The sequence below is a fragment of the Hibiscus syriacus genome, unplaced genomic scaffold (genome assembly GCF_006381635.1).
Source record: "Hibiscus syriacus cultivar Baekdansim isolate YM2019G1 unplaced genomic scaffold, ASM638163v2 tig00116997_pilon, whole genome shotgun sequence".
NCBI lineage: Eukaryota > Viridiplantae > Streptophyta > Magnoliopsida > Malvales > Malvaceae > Hibiscus > Hibiscus syriacus.
The window spans coordinates 5,423,981-5,444,246 of NW_024063513.1; the positions used below are offsets into that span (position 1 = coordinate 5,423,981).

Sequence of the window (20,266 nt, forward strand, 5' to 3'; positions counted from 1 at the left end):
TACCAGCACGGTCCATGGTTGTGCTAAAACGTTTCCATATTCCATGGCTAATGCGACTAAATGGTTGGCTACCTAATTATTTATGTAATATAGTATATATATAGCCTATTGAAAAGGTAACAAAGAGCCAGTAAAATAAATTGGCCTGTAAATGAATTGAACGTTCAACGAATCGTTTATGAACCGTGCGGCGGGAGTTCGTTTATGTTCGTTTATTTATTAAATGAACGAACATGAACAATATTTTACGTTCGTTTAATTAAATGAACGAACACGAACAAAGGACTCGTTCGTTCATTTACGTTCGTGAACGTTCGATTATATATTCGTTTATGTTCGTTCAATTATGTTCATTTATGTTCGTTCATTTATGTTCGAACAATGGGCAAATTGAATATGTTACGATGATTATTAAAGTTGTTTGGATTTCAAGAAGATTGTTTTGTTGAACAAATTAACTTTAAGACTTTATTATGTTCATTAACTTATTTATGATTTATGTATGTTTTTGTCGTATTCGAACAAATTAATTCTAAAGTTACAGGTTATATTAATGAATTTTAAGTTTTTATTCTTGTTGTTTACTCTTTTTTTACATTCATTTGTTGTGCTCGAATAAGTTTGTTTTTTGTGTTTGTGTTGTTCGTTTATGTTCATTTATTATGTTTGTTTATGTTCGTTCGTTTACGTTTATTTATCATTTAAATGAACGAACATGAACAAGCTATATTCCTTAATGAACAAACATGAACAAAAAAACTTTTGTTCGTTTATGTTCGTGTTAGTTTATATTCATTTATTTATTAAATGAACGAACATGAACATACCTACATTCGTGTGCGTTCGATTCATTTAGAGGCCTAAAAATAAAGCAAGATATTAGATTGGATCCAATGTATATGAGAAGAAAATGTATTGAGCGGGGCCGACTCTTTGGACAATAATAATTCCGCATTAATTTAAATTAAACCCAAAGTGCTTATTATAATGTCATTAGGACCATTGCTTTGAGCACATAAGGCTTATCTAATATTCATTATCATCGATTGTATGGAGGGGTCAACCGAATTTTTAAGTATGTGTATTCCTCGTTGTGTTGGGGAAAAGAAGTAATTTACTTATAGTAAATATTAGTGGCGAAGTCAAAAGTCAAAATCCTGATTTGTTGTGGTAAATACCACATGGGATGGTTAACATTGTAATTAGGAATGGAAAATGTGCGGAGCTAGTGCATATACACCTTTCTCTATTCTAATATCTATTTAATATTTTTGTATTCATTATCTACTTATTACTCATAATAGGTAAAAATTTTAAATTCACACCCGCTCACGTGGGTACATTATCAAATTCACCCCATCCATTACCTAACTAGATATTCATCACCCATCTCGTAACTACTTAGACTCACATCTTACATAAACAATAAAATATAAAACAAACACATCCATTAAGAAACATAATAAAATAAATCAAAGATTAATTGAGTTTATATTCTAACATTTGATTAAATTACAAATCATGTCCTATAAAATCTTAAGATTTATATAATAGTCTCTAAAATTTTATATAAATTCATAATGATCCAAAATTTATATGGGGAGTAATTAGTAGGTGGATGAATGCCGGACGGACAGGTGCGGAATGAGTAATGTCTTAAACCCATCATTTAACCACTACCCATGACGGGTATAAATTTTTACATCCGCACTCACCCACTATCTACCAAACTTATATTCATCATTGTTTCAATTAGAATAGATATGGTATAAAATCTACAAAATTATACCGTCTTTAATTGTAATGTCATTTCCCAGAACAAAAGCATGGAAAGTGCGGACAGTTCATGCGAGTAAAACAACGTGATAGGATAGATTTTTTTGTTTTTTGGTAAATTTGAATTTTATCTAATATTATTATAACTAATTTTACTATTGATCTTAAATTTTCCATTTGAATTTAAAAATAATGTTTTACATGTTTCACATCTAATTTAAATTTTTTTGTTATAATCTAATAATTTGATTTGATTTTTTTTATTTTTAATATATATAAATAAATAAATATTTTTATTATTATCCTGAGATAAATAAATTTATTTATTTTACTAGATTCAAAATCAATCCGAAACTCAAATTCCATTAATCCGATTCCAACCCTGTTAATGATACCGCTGCCCCACGGCCCCAAGCCTCCAACCATGCCTATATATGGTGATTGTCTTTCTCTCTGAACTCATCATCTTCTCTTACCAGTTACCAGTTTTGTTTTCCTTTCCCAACAACCACCGTAAATTTACCCTTGTTTCAACTCGATTATCAATATTTAACCCTCGAGGCTGAAGAGATGGCCAAAGAGATGCAGAAGGCTAGCATGTTCATTGAGAGAAACCCTGGAGATTATGAGAATGGTGATGTCGACAAGAACTTGGATGATGATGGTCGAGTCAAAAGAACCGGTACGGTACTTATTTGTTTCTTTTTCCCTTGGAATGCTTATCATTATTATCCTTGTTTGCATGATCCTTATTTTGCTTTTATTTATTTATTTATTTTAATTTTGAAGGGACTTGGCTTACCGCAAGTGCTCATATTATCACTGCCGTGATTGGATCTGGAGTGCTATCTCTTGCGTGGGCTATTGCCCAATTGGGTTGGGTGGCTGGACCGGCAGTTCTCATGGCTTTCTCCTTCATCACCTTCTTCACCTCCACCCTTCTTGCTGATTGCTATAGGGCTCCTGATCCTGTCCATGGAAACCGAAACTACACCTACATGGATGCTGTTAGAGCTTACTTAGGTACTCATTCCACCGCATTAATACCATATTAACCGATTGTTTACACTTCCAAGAAATACGTTGTTTTTGAAGAGGAACTGTTTCCCCGTGTAGATAATTCATCCATTCCCAAGATCCCACAGAAATCATTAATGAAACATCAAATTCAATGATTATCTTTTTGCAGGAGGAAGAAAAGTCCAACTCTGTGGATTAGCTCAGTATGTTAATCTTCTCGGAATAACCATTGGTTACACTATCACAGCATCAATTAGCATGGTGTAAGTTTGAAATTCTCCTGCATATTGAATTGTTGGAATTTCACTGGTTTTGTTAATTGTTTCTTTTGTGGTCTCCTATTTTGCTTGTAATCAGGGCTGTCAAAAGGTCAAATTGCTTCCACAAGCATGGCCATCATGTGAAGTGCCAAACATCGAACAACCCTTTCATGATCATCTTCGCATGCATCCAGATCATTCTCAGTCAAATCCCCAACTTCCACAATCTTTCATGGCTATCGATTCTTGCTGCCATCATGTCCTTTGCTTATTCTTCCATTGGTCTTGGACTCTCCATCGCCAAACTTGCAGGTAACTTTACCAGCTGATAAGAATGACAGTGAAGCTCTCTTTCCACCTTAAATTAAGAAAACCATTGATCAATTTCTGTTTAATTTGCTCGATAGAGTTGTTTGAATTTCATCTAAATTGAACTCTTCCCTGTATTAACATCAAGGTGGGGGACATGTGAGGACAACCTTAACCGGAGTGACAGTAGGGGTGGACGTGTCAGGATCTGAAAAGATTTGGAGGACATTCCAAGCTATTGGAGACATTGCCTTTGCCTATGCATATTCTACCGTCCTAGTTGAGATTCAGGCAAGTATTTACAGATATAAAATTCAATTTGTCAGGAATTTGTATATATAAGATAATGCGACGATTGCATGGAAGTTATGAAATATTTGGAGTTTAAAATATCATTGTTTTCTTAGATGAATATATCCCCTGCATGTATTCAATTATGCATACAAAAAATAAGATTTTTTTTTAGTAAGATAATGTAAGATGCTGAGATCCAAAGATTCCTATGGATCAGAATGTTTCAGAATTTGGTCCATAGATTCTATTGCATTTTCCAAAAGGAAAAGTGGAAGCTTTATTATTTTTTTATCCAACTTTTTCTTTTATCAGTTATCATGAACCTATTAGCAGTAAATTGCGACGTTCAATACAGTTGGGTATCAACTGTTTTTTGTCCCGTCTCAAAAAAGAATCACCTTTTCAAAGTGCGGCCTCTGGATTCGTCGCAATCGATAACTAGCACATGCTGATCTAAACCCTTAAAAAGGGATATACAGAGGTACCTAGGAGTCTTACTTTTCTTTTTAATGAATTCAGGACACGATCAAATCGAGCCCACCAGAAAACAAATCAATGAAGAGAGCAACAACCCTCGGTGTTTCAACGACCACTGTATTCTATGTCCTTTGTGGCCTTGTCGGATATGCAGCCTTTGGAAACGATGCACCAGGAAATTTCCTCACTGGTTTCGGCTTCTATGAGCCCTTTTGGTTGATCGACTTCGCCAACATTTGCATTGCCATCCATCTTATTGGTGCTTACCAGGTAAAACGCATACCTGAAATTTCATCCCATTGAAGACTTCGTGGTCTAACATGGTTTACTATCCAGGTGTTTGCCCAACCCTTATTCGGATTCGCCGAGAGCTGGTGTGCCAGACACTGGCCAGAAAACAAGTTCATTACAGGAGAGCATGCCGTTGATGTTCCATGCTATGGCGTTTATAACGTCAACTTCTTCAGGCTGGTGTGGAGGACAGCCTATGTTATTGTGACGGCCGTGGTAGCTATGTTATTTCCCTTCTTCAACGATTTCTTGGGACTTATTGGGGCTGGCTCGTTCTGGCCATTGACGGTCTACTTTCCGATAGAGATGCACATTGCTCAAACGAAATTGCCCAAGTATTCGCTCAGGTGGATATGGCTGAAAATTCTGAGCATGATATGCTTGATGGTTTCGCTCGTTGCCGCTGCTGGATCTGTTCAAGGACTGATTCAAAGCCTCAAGACATACAAGCCATTTTCGACTTAGGATTGAACGAAGTTATCTCTCTTTTTAGGTTCTAGGACTACACTACTTTGATTCCGTGTGAAATATTAAGAAATTACTGGAAACTGTAATTTCTTTTTCTTTTGTTACAATGCTTTAATTCTGTGTTAAATATTAAGAAACTGGAGGAAACTGTAATTTGTTTCTCTTTTTCTTTTGTTTTCCAAATCAGTATCTGTGTTAGTTTCTCCAATTGGTGGCAAAAGCAAACTCTAAAGCTCGATCTGAAATAGGAGGCAAATGTTGGAAAGTGTAATGATGCATGAAATGCAACATCATGTATTGATGATATCAATTGTTTGATGGGCCGAGATCAGGTGGCTTAACATGTTCGTTGACATGGGCCTTCTTCTAATTGGGTTTATTAACTTATGTGTTAAATCTCTTTCATAACACATCTCTTATTATCACTTTTATTTTATAATTTTTTTGATTTTTCATTCAAATCTTAAAGGAATATTCTGATCGTTTAGATTTTCATTCATCTGAATTTTCTTTTGGATTGTAAACTACTTTTGCTTCATCTTACTCTCCTTAGTTTTGATTCATTTTAACACTCAAATTTTATTTTTTTTTCAAAATCATATTTAACATTTAGTTTTTGTTTCATTTTAGTACTCCGCTGTTAAAAATTTATCTGACGGGCTCGGCAGTCGCTGTATCTACAGTCGTCGACCGATGAAGCCTAAACTTTCCATCCCATACCTTTTTCGACCCCTGAACGCAATTTCGTTCACGGGAAATGTCTTAATCTTCCCAAATCGATGATGGAATCTTTGATCTCTTCATCATTCGGTCTCCAATGGTCCACTGTCCTATCGGCTTGAAACTAGACTATGTTGGTCGACTCGACATTCTCTCGTAATTCGCTGTTTGAATTGGTCGTTCATCCGTCGGAACTATGCCACGTCAGCCCGTCCATTAAGCTTTTAATGGTTAGGTACTAAAATAAAACAAAAAAACTAAATGTTTGATATGATTTTGAAGAAAAAAATAGAAGTTTAAATACTAAAACATATCAAAATTGAAAATTTAGATAATAATGATTTTAAGTTAGGAGGCAAATTCAAACTTATAAAAGAACCTTCAAACTTAAATAACTTATATTCAAATGAAAAAACAGATAAAAGAACCTTCAAAATTGTCAAAGTTATTTAAGTCGCTGTTGACAACATTTTTAATATAAACATAATATTGGGGAGTAGAAATCTAAACAGAATATTGAATTTCTCCCAAATTCAATTTATTGTATTATGTAAAATTAATGATGATTAGTTTATACTCCCTTTTGGTATGTTTGTTGTAGCATACTTTGCTCCTTTAGATAATAAAATTCAAATTTATCCAAAAAAAAAGTTAACGATGGTTAAATTAAATTAAATTACAACAGAGAACAGAGTGATATAAAATGAGGGCCTTCGGACCTTAGCTTTTAAGATAACGTGTGCGTTATCCTCTGCAACTCTTGCTTAACATCACATGGAGTAAATTTCAATTAATATGGGCCTCATTGTTTGTTGGGCTTCATGGGTTCCTATTTTCTATTATGGGTTTGGGTCAACCCATTCAATATCTCTGCCTCTACGTCACGACATGCCGAGTTCTAAGCCTTTCTCTCTGGAAAAAAAAACTTTGGCACTGACCCACGTGCCCACAGACAGACAGCAAGCAAAATCCTTCATCTCTGTAAAATCAGTAATCAGATTGCGATCCATTCTAACGACCGAATAAAAACGAAACCTCCGGTATAATAAAACCCCCAAAACCCCTCTCCATCGGATACCGCCAGCTCCTTCATCCCCACCCACTTTGAAACTCGACCCATTTCTCATTCATCCCCTACCTCCCCTACCTTTTCCCAAATACATCCATTTGTGTCAAATGTACAAAAATGTTCATGGGTCACATTTGTTTGCTTACAACCCGTTTTCCGATGTAACCTCCACTCCCATGTATACTGCTAGATGTATATATGCAAGACTCAAGGGTTTTTTTTTTAATAACAAGGGCTAGTCCCAAAACCAGAAACATAAAAAACCCCCATGGACCCTTGCCCTTTCGTACGACTTACCGTCGGCAATCTAGCCTTGAAAATTCCGGTTGCTTCGAGACCTTCACTGTCCGTTGTTAATCCTTCTTTATCTCCATGTTTTTGTAAGATTAAGCTTAAGAATTTCCCCTTACAAACCGCCGTTGTTCCCTGCATTTCGCCTGAGACTCAGTTTCCCGACAAACAGCTACAGACCTTAGCCGCTACGTTCCACCTCGGTAAAGCCGATATCGACAAACTCGCAGAGAAATCCATCTTTTCCGCCAAGCCTCGTCTCAAGATCGCTATCTACACCGGCCGGAGAGGCACATGGCGTCTGCTAGGAAAAGTGTCGGTGCCGTTGGATCTGGCGGGAACCGAATCCAGGGCTTGTGTTTTCCTCAATGGCTGGATTCCAGTCGGGAAAGAAGCTAATAAAGGTACTTCTGCTCAGTTTCACTTGAATGTTAAAGCAGAACCCGACCCCAGATTTGTTTTCCAGTTCGACGGTGAACCGGAATGTAGCCCTCAAGTGTTTCTGATCCAAGGAAATATCCGGCAGCCCGTTTTCACTTGCAAATTCAGTTTTAGAAACATCGGTGACCGGAATCAAAGATCCAGGTTAGTTATATAACCCCCATTGATTATTCAATTTTCATGCTCTTATGCCAAGTTCGTTACTTTGAACACAAAATAGTCCGGTAAAGCAAACTTGAATTTTTTTTGTGGTAAACTATATTTTTAGTATTAAAATATTGAGAAAATCGCCTCAGTGACCAAAAAAAAGTTATAATATACGATTTTAACCAACTTTTTTTGGATTTGCCAAAATGACCAACAAAATCGCAACGCGAAATAAAAATCGCAACGCGATCCCCAGAATCGCAAATCAGTTTCCAAAATCGCAACGCGATTCTTGAAAATCGCGATGCGATAGTACAAATTCGCATTGCGATTTTCAATAATCGCAACGCGAATATGAAAATCGCAACGCGAACACATAAATCGCAACGCGTATCCGTAAATCGCAACGTGTATCCGTAAATCGCAACGCGTATGGGTAAATCGCAATGCGTATCCGTATATCGCAACGCGTATCCGTAAATCGCAACGATAATACATAAAATCGCAACACGTATCCGTAAATCGCAACGTGTATCCGTAAATCGCAACGCGTATCCGTAAATCGCAACGCGTATCCGTAAATCGCAATGCGTATCCGTAAATCGCAACGCGTATCCGTAAATCGCAACGATAATCCGTAAATCGCAACGCGTATCCGTAAATCGCAACGATAATCCGTAAATCGCAACGAGAATCTGTAAATCGCAACGATAATCCGTAAATCGCAACGAGAATCTGTAAATCACAACACTGAAATTTTGGGTATATAACACTGAAATCATAAACTAAATCCCTAAATCGCAACTCATTCCATCTCCATCTATCACTCTCTCCGGCGACATCCGTTCCTATATCCAACGACATCCTTCCCAATCCGGCAACAGGTTTTAGTTTCGCAGCTCGTCTGTTTAGTAAATTAATTTACAACCATGAAATCATCTGACCATGTTTGGATAGATTTGTGTTTTGGAGGGTCATGGGATAATGTTCATGGTGTTTTACAATATATGCCTTTACCCATGAATCTTCAACTAAAATTGTCTTTACAAAAGTTAACTTATGAAACTCTAATGCTACGTGTTTCAAATAAATTGAATTTAGAGCCCCTAAGTGGATTTAGGCTATCTTATCAGAGAAATGGTAAAGTTTATTTGTTAACCGACAATGAAGATGTTGAACGATTCATTGCTTACATTAGTGTTTCACAAGATGATGTTACATTGTATGTTGTTGAACCTAGAAGTAGTATTGTTGGGTCAGTAGCGGGTAGTAATCAACTAAGTTTTTCTCAAAACCCACAACCTTTCTCTAATCCAAATCCCAATCAACTTTCAGCACCAAATTCCGGTTTTCGTATTGACCAGTTAGACGATGATGAGCCAACAGAAAAAATTGTGAGTACTAGTCAGTATTCGAAATTTGGTCTTGGTCAATATCCGGACTTTGATATTGGTCAATACACGGATTTTGATGATGTTTCAGAAGAAGAAACAGACCATGTGTGTAATGATTTAATATTGGTCAATACCCGAATTTTGATGATGAAACACCCGTTGCCGAGGAAGATGTTGTTGATGATAATGAGGAGGAAGTTACGACTGTGAATGAACATGTTGAACATCCATTCTGTAATTCATATAATCCTGAAGAAGAAAAAGAAGAAGAAAAAGTCCCCGAAGAAAAGAAAATGCCACGGGAGTATAACTGGAATATGCCAGAATTACTTCAGTTACCGGAAGAAGAGTTGGCAAAGAAAGCAGTTGATTGTTACACAAAAGTTATTCGTGTCAAGAAAGATGATTGTTTTGATACAAAGGAAGACTTGAAGATAGCTTTGTATACAAAATGTGTGGAAGATGGCTATCAACTAAAAGTTAACAAATCAAGCAAAGATCGTTTCGAAACAAGGTGTATGATTGACAAAAACTGTACGTGGCGTATGATTGCAAAGAGAATAAAAGATTGCAAAATGTTTCAAGTTAGGACTTTTATTGATAAACATACATGTTCAAGAACCCAAGTTTTTCCTCACCATAGACAGGCAAACAAAAAGGTGTTGGGTGGTTTTCTGGCTGAGTTAATGTTTTTGAATGGCAGGGTATATCGGGGACATGAAATTATGACTGACATGAATGCTCGGTTCAAGATTAGTATATCATATTCTCAAGCTTGGAGAGCCAAATGTTATGCCTTGGAATTGTTGAGGGGGTCGCCAGAAGCATCGTTTGCCCAACTGCCGGCTTATTGTCACAATTTAAAGCTGAAAAATCCTGGGTCGGTAACTCATATCAAAACAGATAGAGATGGACGTTTTGAGTTGCTGTTTATCGCCATTGGTGCTACGGTTAGTAAATCAATATAATTTTGTTGACTCATTTTTGTTAGTTACATGCATTTCACATTTAAATGATTATATTTCTTGTGTATATTATTTTGTAGATTCGTTCGTTTATTACTTGCATGCGCCCAGTTATTATAGTTGACGGAGCACATTTGAAAGGTCGATACCTTGGAGTAAACTTATTAGCAGTAGCCATGGATGCTAACAATGGGATATTGCCAATAGCTTACGGGGTTGGCAAATCTGAAACCTCTGATTCATGGACATGGTTTATGGGGCATCTTAGGGATTGCATAGGTCCTATTAGCAATCTGACAATCATATCCGATAGGGCAAACTCAATTGACAACGCTGTTAGAAGGTGTTTCCCAGATGCTTTTCATGGACTTTGTGGTGTTCATTTGTATAGAAATCTAAAATCAAGGTCTGCTGGTATAAAAAAGCACAAATGGACATACTGGAAGGCTGTAAAAGCTTATCGGGAAGTGGATTTCAATAAGCATATAAATTGTTTAAGACGTGTTTTGCCTCAGTGTGCTCAAACACTAGAAGATGTCGGGTTTGAAAGATGGTCAAGAGTACATCAACTTGGAGCAAGATATGGTTTCATGACGTCTAATAGTGCAGAATCAATCAACGCTCTAAGTCGTCATTCCCGGAAATTACCCATTACTATGTTAATGGAGTTTTTTCGAGCCTCTATTCAACAGTGGTACTACAAGAAAAGAAACCATGCAGGTATTATTTCTTTGAATTCGTAACTTATCATATTTATATATTTACTAAGTATTGTTTATTTAAATTTACAGGAACATTGGAACATCGTGTTACACCATGGACTGAAAAAAAGATAACGAAACGTGTTGTGAAGTCAACGTCATGGAGAGTTGAACCATGTTCAAACACTTTGTTTCAAGTACTGGATAATAACTTAAATGGGCTAGTCGATCTAAATGCAAAGACGTGTAGTTGTATGAAATGGCAAACATCTGGTTATCCGTGTGGCCATGTTATAAAAGTTGCTCTTCATTTAAACCAAGATGATTCAAGCGCATACGCTATGGATTGCTACACTACAGAAGTTTATCGACAGACTTATGCCGAGATTGTCTACCCTATTCCACATCCTTCTGAGTGGGACATACCAGATGACTTACAAACAGTTTTGCCACCAGCCATGGACAGAAGGCTACCTGGCCGACCAAAAAGTCACGATCGTATACCGTCTAAGGGTGAAGAGAAGAAGAGATCGACATGTAGTCGGTGCAAGGAAAGTGGTCATACAAGGTTGACATGTGGATCACCAGTGCCATCAAAATCATCTTTTCCTCTACCAAAATATGGATCCTCATCAAAATCCAAAGCTCATATGGTGTCAAGCAAAAGGCAATCATCTTTAAAATCCCAATCACGATTTGCTTCACCTTTTGAGACTGTTAACTTAGGTGATTTTTAAATGCAAACGTTGTATTATGTGGATTTTATGTGTGAACTTTTAACATTTTCAGTTGAATTAATGACTCAGGCCAACCATTTTGACTTAACCAACTCTTGTTATTCAGTTGTTATCACTATTAGGCATGCATTTGACTATCGCAACACGGAAAATACAATCGCAACGCGAAATGAAAATCCCAACATGAAAATCGCAATGCGGAAATGAAAATCGCAACGAGAGAATCGCAATGCGAAATGAAAATCGCAATGCGAAATGAAAATCGCAACGAGAGAATCGCAATGCGAAATGAAAATCGCAATGCGAAATGAAAATCGCAATGCGAAATGGAAATCGCAATGCGAAATGAAAATCGCAATGCGAAATGAAAATCGCAACAAAAGAATCGCAATGCGAAATGAAAATCGCAATGCGAAATGAAAATCGCAACGAGATAATCGCAATGCGAAATTATAAACGCATTGCGATTTTCATTTCCGCATTGCGATTTTCATTTCGCATTGCGATTCTCTCGTTGCGATTTTTATTTCGCATTGCGATAGTCATTTTTGCCTTCAACATAATGCAGATTGAAATCAACAAAATCAACCATTACATTTCAATCAATTAAACAAGCACAAATAAGAATTATGTTCGCATCAATTACACAAATCAACTTTTACAAATCATCTTTTACAAATCAATTAAACAATCAAAAAATAAGCAATAATTCTTATTTCCGATCATCTACTATTGAATCAACTTTTACAAATCAATTAAACAATCAAAAACAATCAATTAAACTATTGAATCAACTTTTGCAGCTCGACATCATTTTCACGCAGTTCACTTCTGAGATTAACCTGCAGAAACCAAACATTTGTTCAGACAACACTTTCTACAAATTATTGAATTCTAGTTACTTAACCAAACATTTTCAAACCAAAAGTATATAAACTTACCAATTGTTTATGGACATTTTTATAACGCGGATGCAGGTAGGCAGCGTCTCGTATATATCGATTTAGCCATATAATGCCGAAACCACAAGCCTACTGCAGCTTTATCTCTATCGGTGGGAGGTAGATACTTGATGCTTCCCGTCGTCAAACGCTCCAACGCCAAGCATACGAGAGGACCACAATCTCCTCTGGCTCCGCTCGTTTGTTGTGGCGCGGTCTCGTCTCTAATAACTGTAATATTGAGCTTCTTTGGCTTCTTGTTTCCAGAACGAGTCCAATAATTGATCGCATCCAAGAATTTAGCCAAATGAGAGCTCCATCCCTTAATAACATCTCTTAAATCAGCCAATGATATGTAATTTATCATGCTGTCATACACTATTGTCTTAAGGGATGGGAGCTGAAGCTCGACGAGAATCCAATGTTTACGTTCCAAAACAGGGATAAACACCTGCAATCATAAGTAATAATTCATTCATTTGCGCACTTATTTCATAAAACCTTTAAACTCAATCTAAAATAAATACTAACCTTATCGACCTCCCACCATGCAGGATAAAGTTTAGCTTGTCCATTGCCCAAATCAAATGATTCATCTCGTGCATTCTTCAAGTGAACGGCGTGAAAAGACGTCGGCATTATTGTATATCGTATATTTTATTTTTCTTAAGTTTTCTTATTATTAGAAGACGTGTCACCCACGCATCGATATGCTGTTTTACAAAAAAGACATATATTAGTGACTTACATAAATTTAAAAAAAAAATTAATCAAATTGAAATATAAGAAAAATATAAGACTTACCCCCCATCGAAATAGCCATTGTCTTCGACCCCTAATAATACGCCCCACCAAGGCCGTTCAAGCAACAAAAAGATATCATCGGTGAGCTTGCATATGTCAGTGAAACACCCCTTGCTCCGCTCATGTAGATAAAAATCAACTGCGGTCTTAGCCCAAAGGGTGTTATCCAAAATTGTGTCCGGTAGTTGTTCCCTCTCCTCTTCAGATACCGGTATGGTACTGGCCGGTAACTCATACGAGAGCCAACTTGAATCCATCATGTCCGGCACGACAGAGGGTTTCTCAAGAAGCCTACATATGACGCCATGTGAATCGGGCTCTTGAATGGTGGGAGGGACCTCTTCAATGATGACAGTGGCCTCTTGAACGGTGGGAGGGGACTCTCGAGGAATGATATGGGGGGCCTCTTCAACGATAGGAGTGGACTCTTGAGGGATGACAGGCGAGTCGGGCTTCTTCTTGCGGTGTCTTCGCACTATTGGGGTGTACGGAGACTTAATAGCACGTGCACGCTGTCTGATGCGTGAACTCCGTCGTGCAAGCATAACCCGACGTAAAGCATCCACTCTATCGGGCCGCTAAATAATTAAATACAAAAATCAGTAAATAAACAGACATGATATTTAAACAGTGAAAACAAAGACAAATATGTTTCAAACTTGCATTGTATTCACCCAAGTCATTATTCTATCATAGTTCACAAAATGCATCAGATAACAAAGAAAAATATGTTTCAAACTAATACCCTGAAGTTAGTATTTGTTTTGTCTATTGGTTGAAGTAAATTTATCCATTCAAGTTTCAATTTGCAGAAGAAGAAATAATTTACTTTCGCAACACGAAACTTAAAATCGCAACGCGAAACCAAAATCGCAACGCGAAATGAAAATCGCAACGACAGAATCGCAATGCGAAATGAAAATCGCAACGAAAGAATCGCAACGCGAAATGAAAATCGCAATGCGATTTTGGTTTCGCGTTGCGATCTTGTCGTTGCGATTTTGGTTTCGCGTTGCGATTCTGTCGTTGCGATTTTCATTTCGCGTTGCGATTTTGGTTTCGCGTTGCGATTTTAAGTTTCGTGTTGCGAAAGTAAACTATTTCTTCTTCTGCAAATTGAAACTTGAATGGATAAATTTACTTTCAACCAAAAGACAAAACAAAGACAAATACTATTTCACAGTGTTAAAGAATACACAGTTTAGCAGAATTGGCAGCAACCGAACAAATTTACTTTCAACCAAAAGACAAAACAAAGACAAATATATTTCACAGTGTTAAAGAATACACAGTTTAGCAGAATTGGCAGCAACCGAACAAATTTACTTTCAACCAAAAGACAAAACAAAGACAAATATATTTCACAGTGTTAAAGAATACACAGTTTAGCAGAATTGGCAGCAACCGAACAAATTTACTTTCAACCAAAAGACAAAACAAAGACAAATACTATTTCACAGTGTTAAAGAATACACAGTTTAGCAGAATTGGCAGCAACCGAATAAATTTACTAAGCAATCTAAGTGAAATGGCTAATCTAAGTGAAATTACGAGTAAATTTATCATTAAGTTAAATATGGAAAATCTTAAACTTACCTCGTTGCGTAGAGTATGAACCTCATTCTGCAACGATACTATCATCTCACGTAGAGCGGCAACCTCACCACGTAAAGTTGACACCTCCACACGCCATGCACCATCGTTATCGCGTAGAGTACCGATCTCCTCACGCAAGGCATTGACCTCATCACGTAACTCCCTTGACTCATCCCGTTGAGGTGGAGGTGGAGAACAGGGAGATAGGAGTCGTGGCATCTTTGACGGTCGCCTATCATGAGGTGATGGTGGAGAAGAGGCTCGATGATGTGACGGGATAGGTGATGGCTCTCGTTCTAGAGGTGTATAGTCGTCACGATCGGGTGATGGCTCTAGGTGAGGTGATGGCTCTCGAATTGGAGGAAGTGGATGCTGCTCATCATCCGTGCCATCAAAAAAACTCTGACTAGCTTACCACCAATCAGTGGCAAGCTCTTCCTCCGTGGGTGACAGTCTTTGTAATGGAATGTTGGCCTCCTAAAATATAAAAACTCAAACAAAGTTAAACGTCTACTATTAATAACTTGTTTATATATTATATGAAAGTATTTGTGTTAACTTACATTATTTATTGTGGCATATGGTATTAAGTCTTCCCAATCCAACAGAGTTTTCCTCTTCCAGGAAATAGCCCTGGGAATATCATTTGACGTTTTTATTGCATATGTACGCATGCTGGGGAAAGCCTCGAATATCCAAATCTACAAACAATATAATAACAAAATTAGTAATTGTTAAATAATTAATTATAATTTTAGAAACATTATATAGAAATTCTTACCTTAAAGGCCCAAACAAAGCCTGACAAAGTGTATTTGGACCCATCGCCCCGCAAACTTTTGCGGTCATCAAAGGCAGACGACAACTTAGTCCAGGTAGCTTTCCATATATACGAACCCCACGGAAACAGATTCCATGCATTCAGGTCCTCTACCAATATTATTAGCTCCCGATGAATAGGTTGTCTGGCCTCTCTGCCTAAAAAGCCGGCATACACAAGTAGTAGAAGGCATACTCGGACAACATCGACGTCTTCCATCCGAGTGAAACCAGCTTTCTTATTAAATAATTTCTTCAGGTCGTCGACATGTAGGTTCGGCTTCTCCATTGACTCATCCGGAAAAATCCGGGATAACCATGATGGGCGGGCGATATGACGAGTGTACCGGCCTACATCATCGTGTCCGAATCGTAGACCAGTGATTAAGCAGAACTCCTTCCGCCCAAAGCAAGTATACGCTGGTGGAAAATGAAACCATATCTCTTCCTCACCACGTTGTATACTGTCGGGTAGATTTGATGTCATGGTCTGAAGCCACAAATGGGTCAAATTAGCATCTCCACCCGGATGCTGTACTCTCAGCCATGGCCCGAAGCAGGTTTCCTCAAACAATTGTCTTTGAGCAGGTGAAAGCTTCTTTGCAATTGTAGTGGCCAGGCTGACTTTATTTCTCAAGGTCAATTGAGCCGAAAAAAATTTCTACAAAAATAATAAACATACCAAGTTAGATATACCAAAAACTACACTGTGAAGATATACCAAAAACAATAAACATAAAAAGTAGTAGTTTATTCTTGAAACTAAAATTTGCAACACTGTTTTGTCTTTTGGTTGAAATGAAAATCGCAACGAGAGAATCGCAACGCGAGATGACAATCGCAACGAGAGAATCGCAACGCGAAATGAAAATCGCAACGAGAGAATCGCAACGCGAAATGAAAATCGCAATGCGATTTTGGTTTCGCGTTGCGATTCTCTCGTTGCGATTTTCATTTCGCGTTGCGATTCTCTCGTTGCGACAGTCATTCTCTCGTTGCGATTTTCATTTATCTCGTTGCGACTCTTCTGCAAATTGAAACTTGAATGGATTGCATTACTTCAACCAAAAGACAGAACAAAGACAAAGACAAATACTAACTTGAAAATCGCAACGAGAGAATAGCAACGCGAAATGAAAATCGCAACGACAGAATCGTAACGCGAAATGAAATCTAAGTGAAATGGTTAATCTATTATTGAAATGACCAGTAAACTTATCCTCAGTTTCAATATGAAAAACCTACAATAATGCAAACATTTCAAAATAAAAATAATTAAAAAAACTAACCCTCGGAGGTTGATTTTCCATTTCTGAATATTGTGAGGGATTTCTGACCGTGAATGGTTGTGAGGGATTTCGCCGGAGATGGGGACGGAAATCTTCGGAGATGGGGACGGATTTCTTCGCCGTAGAGAGTGAGAGATGGAGATGGGACTGAGTTGTGATTTTAGGTTTTAGGTTATGAGTTGCGATTACGGGATTTTGTCTTAATATTCTTTTTGTAATTTGAAAATAAAATACGCGTAGCGATTATAATGGCGCTTTAAATATCGCGTTGCGATTTACGGATACGCGTTGCGATTTTATGTATTATCGTTGCGATTTACGGATACGCGTTGCGATATACGGATACGCATTGCGATTTACCCATACGCGTTGCGATTTACGGATACACGTTGCGATTTACGGATACGCGTTGCGATTTATGTGTTCGCGTTGCGATTTTCATATTCGCGTTGCGATTATTGAAAATCGCAATGCGAATTTGTACTATCGCATCGCGATTTTCAAGAATCGCGTTGCGATTTTGGAAACTGATTTGCGATTCTGGGGATCGCGTTGCGATTTTTATTTCGCGTTGCGATTTTGTTGGTCATTTTGGCAAATCCAAAAAAAGTTGGTTAAAATCGTATATTATAACTTTTTTTTGGTCACTGAGGCGATTTTCTCTAAAATATTATTTATATTCCGTTTTATTAATTAAATTTTTTAAAATTATATTTAATGTTTACTTTTTATTTTATTTTAATACTTAGTATTTTTTTTTTCTTATCTCATTTTTAATTTTTAATTTTATTTTAATACCTAAATTTTCAACATTAAGGTATTAAAATGAAATAAAAAATAAATTTTAGTTAAAATTTTAAATTGTTTTGAAAATTTAAGTATTAAAATAAAATAAAAATAATAGTTTAATTACTAAACAGTTTACCCCTTTTTATTTACTTTTACTGTTTAGTTGGTTTGCAGTGTTTGTTTTTGCTTGTCAAATAAACTTTTTCAGTTAAAATCGGACAGGTCGTTGCAGTCAGAGTCGAGTAACTCTCGGAGTTTGTTAAGCTCGTTTGGAAGCGAAAGGGAAAGGCTAGGAAAAGAACGTAAAGGATGGTCAATAACGGTTCACGACTTATCCGGCTCACCTGTAGCCGCGGCTTCAATGGTCACACCGTTCGTGGCTTCACCGGGATCGGACCGGGTCAGCCATTCCAATCCCGGGTCGTGGCTTATTCTCCGTCCAGGAGGTGGCACCTGGAAGCCTTGGGGCCGTCTCGAGGCGTGGCGAGAACGTGGCTCTTCCGACGAGCTCGGTTACCGTTTCGAACTCATTCCTGATATGAGCGCGGCAGCCATTGTTCTAGCCGAGTCTACTCTGAGTTCGAGTAAAGGAGGGAAATTTGTGATTGACTTGGGTGCCGGAGGCTGTTCTAACGGACGGGCGACGCCGGGGAGTAGGACATCGCCGGCGTGTAGTCGGACGGGTAGCGAGGATTTCTGGTACGGACTATGGCCGTTCTGTATGTATGGAGGTTTCGTAATGTGGCTCGCGTGGAAGGAGAAGGGAAGTGCAGTAAACCTTGCGTGGAGGTGAGCGTGCCGCACGTGAATTGTACAGAGGATGCAGCTGTTTACGTGGCCTTAGCCGCTGCCGTCGATCAAAGTGTTGATGCTTGCAGGCTGTTCTCTCAACGTTTAAGGAAAGAACTCTGTAATCACAGGATTTACTTGGCTGATTCAGATGTTTCCCTTCACTGATTTTTCTGCCGGAGGTGTTTTAAGTTGCCTTTTACCGCTTACTAGAAAATTCAAAACTATAATGTAAGAAGGGGAAGATAGCTTTGTTTTTTAACCGTGTGGCTTTGTATGTTTTACCCTCTTTTGGGATAATATTTGTAGTCACGCTGACGTCATGGAATTTGATTATATTATGAGTTTTTTTTAATCAGTGTACTGAGGAAATGGGAAATGGGGCAAGAGATGTCATTGCACGCTACTATTGCCTGCAGCGTACTGAAGATTTGTTTTATGAATGATATCTGTAATTCGGTTTCATTAAAAAAGAAAAGAAAAGGAGGCTGCACTTAATGGGAGAAATTAGACTGACTATTCAAGCATACTTGGTAAGGATTAAAGAACCTTATTTCTTTATTATATACAGATTAGCTGACTGACTTCTAACACTTCAACTAACGTGTAACTAATGCATATTTCAATTGCTGCTCCTTTTTTTTTTCTTTTAATTTGAAGGAAGCCGATTGTAAAGGCAAAGTTGTGGGACCGGATTTGGTGGTGAGGGGCTGCCTTATAGATTGTAGTTTCAAAAGAAGGGGACCCTTGGCCTTACTCTTTTGCTTCTTCTGGGGGTTTACAGTATGTCAGAGTAAAACAGAGAGGCATGTGATGTGACGAAGTTCTTATTTTTTTTACAGTTGTAAAACAACGGAAGGGCCAATGCCAAAGGCTTCAACGATAATACTAGAGTAAAAATGGTGGCGGTGGGGCTCGATAATTAGGGAGTCTCTCTGCTTGTAGATTAAAATAAAATTATCATAAATTATATAAATTATTTATTAAAATAAGAATAATATATTATTAATTATATTACTTAATTATTAAAATAATTATGCTGTTAAAATATTAAAAATTATAATATTAAAATACAAATATTATATTATATTTTAAGGAGTATATATTAAATATTCATCAATTCAGTAATATCATTTTTATGAAATTAATAAATAATATTATTTTTATTAATAATTTATTATATATTATTGAATAAAATTATAAATTATATATTATAATAATATAATTATAACAATAAAATATTATATTATATTATATAATATTATTAAAATTATTTAAATATAATTTAATAATTAATATTTTATTAAAATAAGACTAAAATAATTTATTAATATTAAATATATAAAAATAATAATATTTTGAGTGTTTATGTGTTAAAATTACTAAAATGTTTTGTTATATCAAAAAGGGGGAGATTGTTGAAAACATTTTGATATTTCGATATAACAAATTAAGATAAATGAATTTTAAGATTTTCCAAAAAGATTTTCTAAGTATATTCGATATAATTATTCGAATATCAAAATATTACTCCAAATCTTTCAAATGTCATTTTTAATCCTTACTCAAGTGTAAAATTAAGTTTTAAACATAAAATAATTTCAAAACAACTTTACAAAATATTTCGAACCATTTCAAAACTAAAAATTCTAGATTGCTCAGAGGGAACCAATTCCCCCCCAAGGGGGTACTGATTCCCCCCCAAGGGGGTACTGATTCCCCCTAAATGGTTTGGCTCCGAGAAAAATAGAATGATCGAAGGGAACTGACTCCCCTAAGGCGTATCGATTCCCCCTGTTCAACGGTCGAAATATTTGAATTTTAACTTAGGAAATCGATTCCCTATGAGGGGGTACCGATTCTCCCCACGCTCCAAATA

At 36.9% G+C, this 20,266-nt stretch overlaps 1 protein-coding gene and 1 pseudogene across 1 annotated transcript; both read left to right on the forward strand.

Moving 5' to 3' along the window:
• The first annotated feature begins 2,313 nt into the window (after positions 1-2,313).
• LOC120194113 (amino acid permease 6-like) lies at positions 2,314-4,907 on the forward strand. The gene is made up of 7 exons (XM_039196508.1): positions 2,314-2,458; positions 2,566-2,799; positions 2,966-3,059; positions 3,154-3,368; positions 3,514-3,656; positions 4,179-4,406; positions 4,473-4,907. Exons 1-7 carry the CDS (start codon positions 2,347-2,349, stop codon positions 4,890-4,892), a joined length of 1,446 nt encoding a protein of 481 aa, XP_039052439.1. The 5' UTR covers positions 2,314-2,346; the 3' UTR covers positions 4,893-4,907.
• A 2,002-nt stretch (positions 4,908-6,909) lies between these two features.
• LOC120194500 lies at positions 6,910-18,555 on the forward strand (annotated as a pseudogene).
• The last annotated feature ends 1,711 nt before the right edge of the window (positions 18,556-20,266 follow it).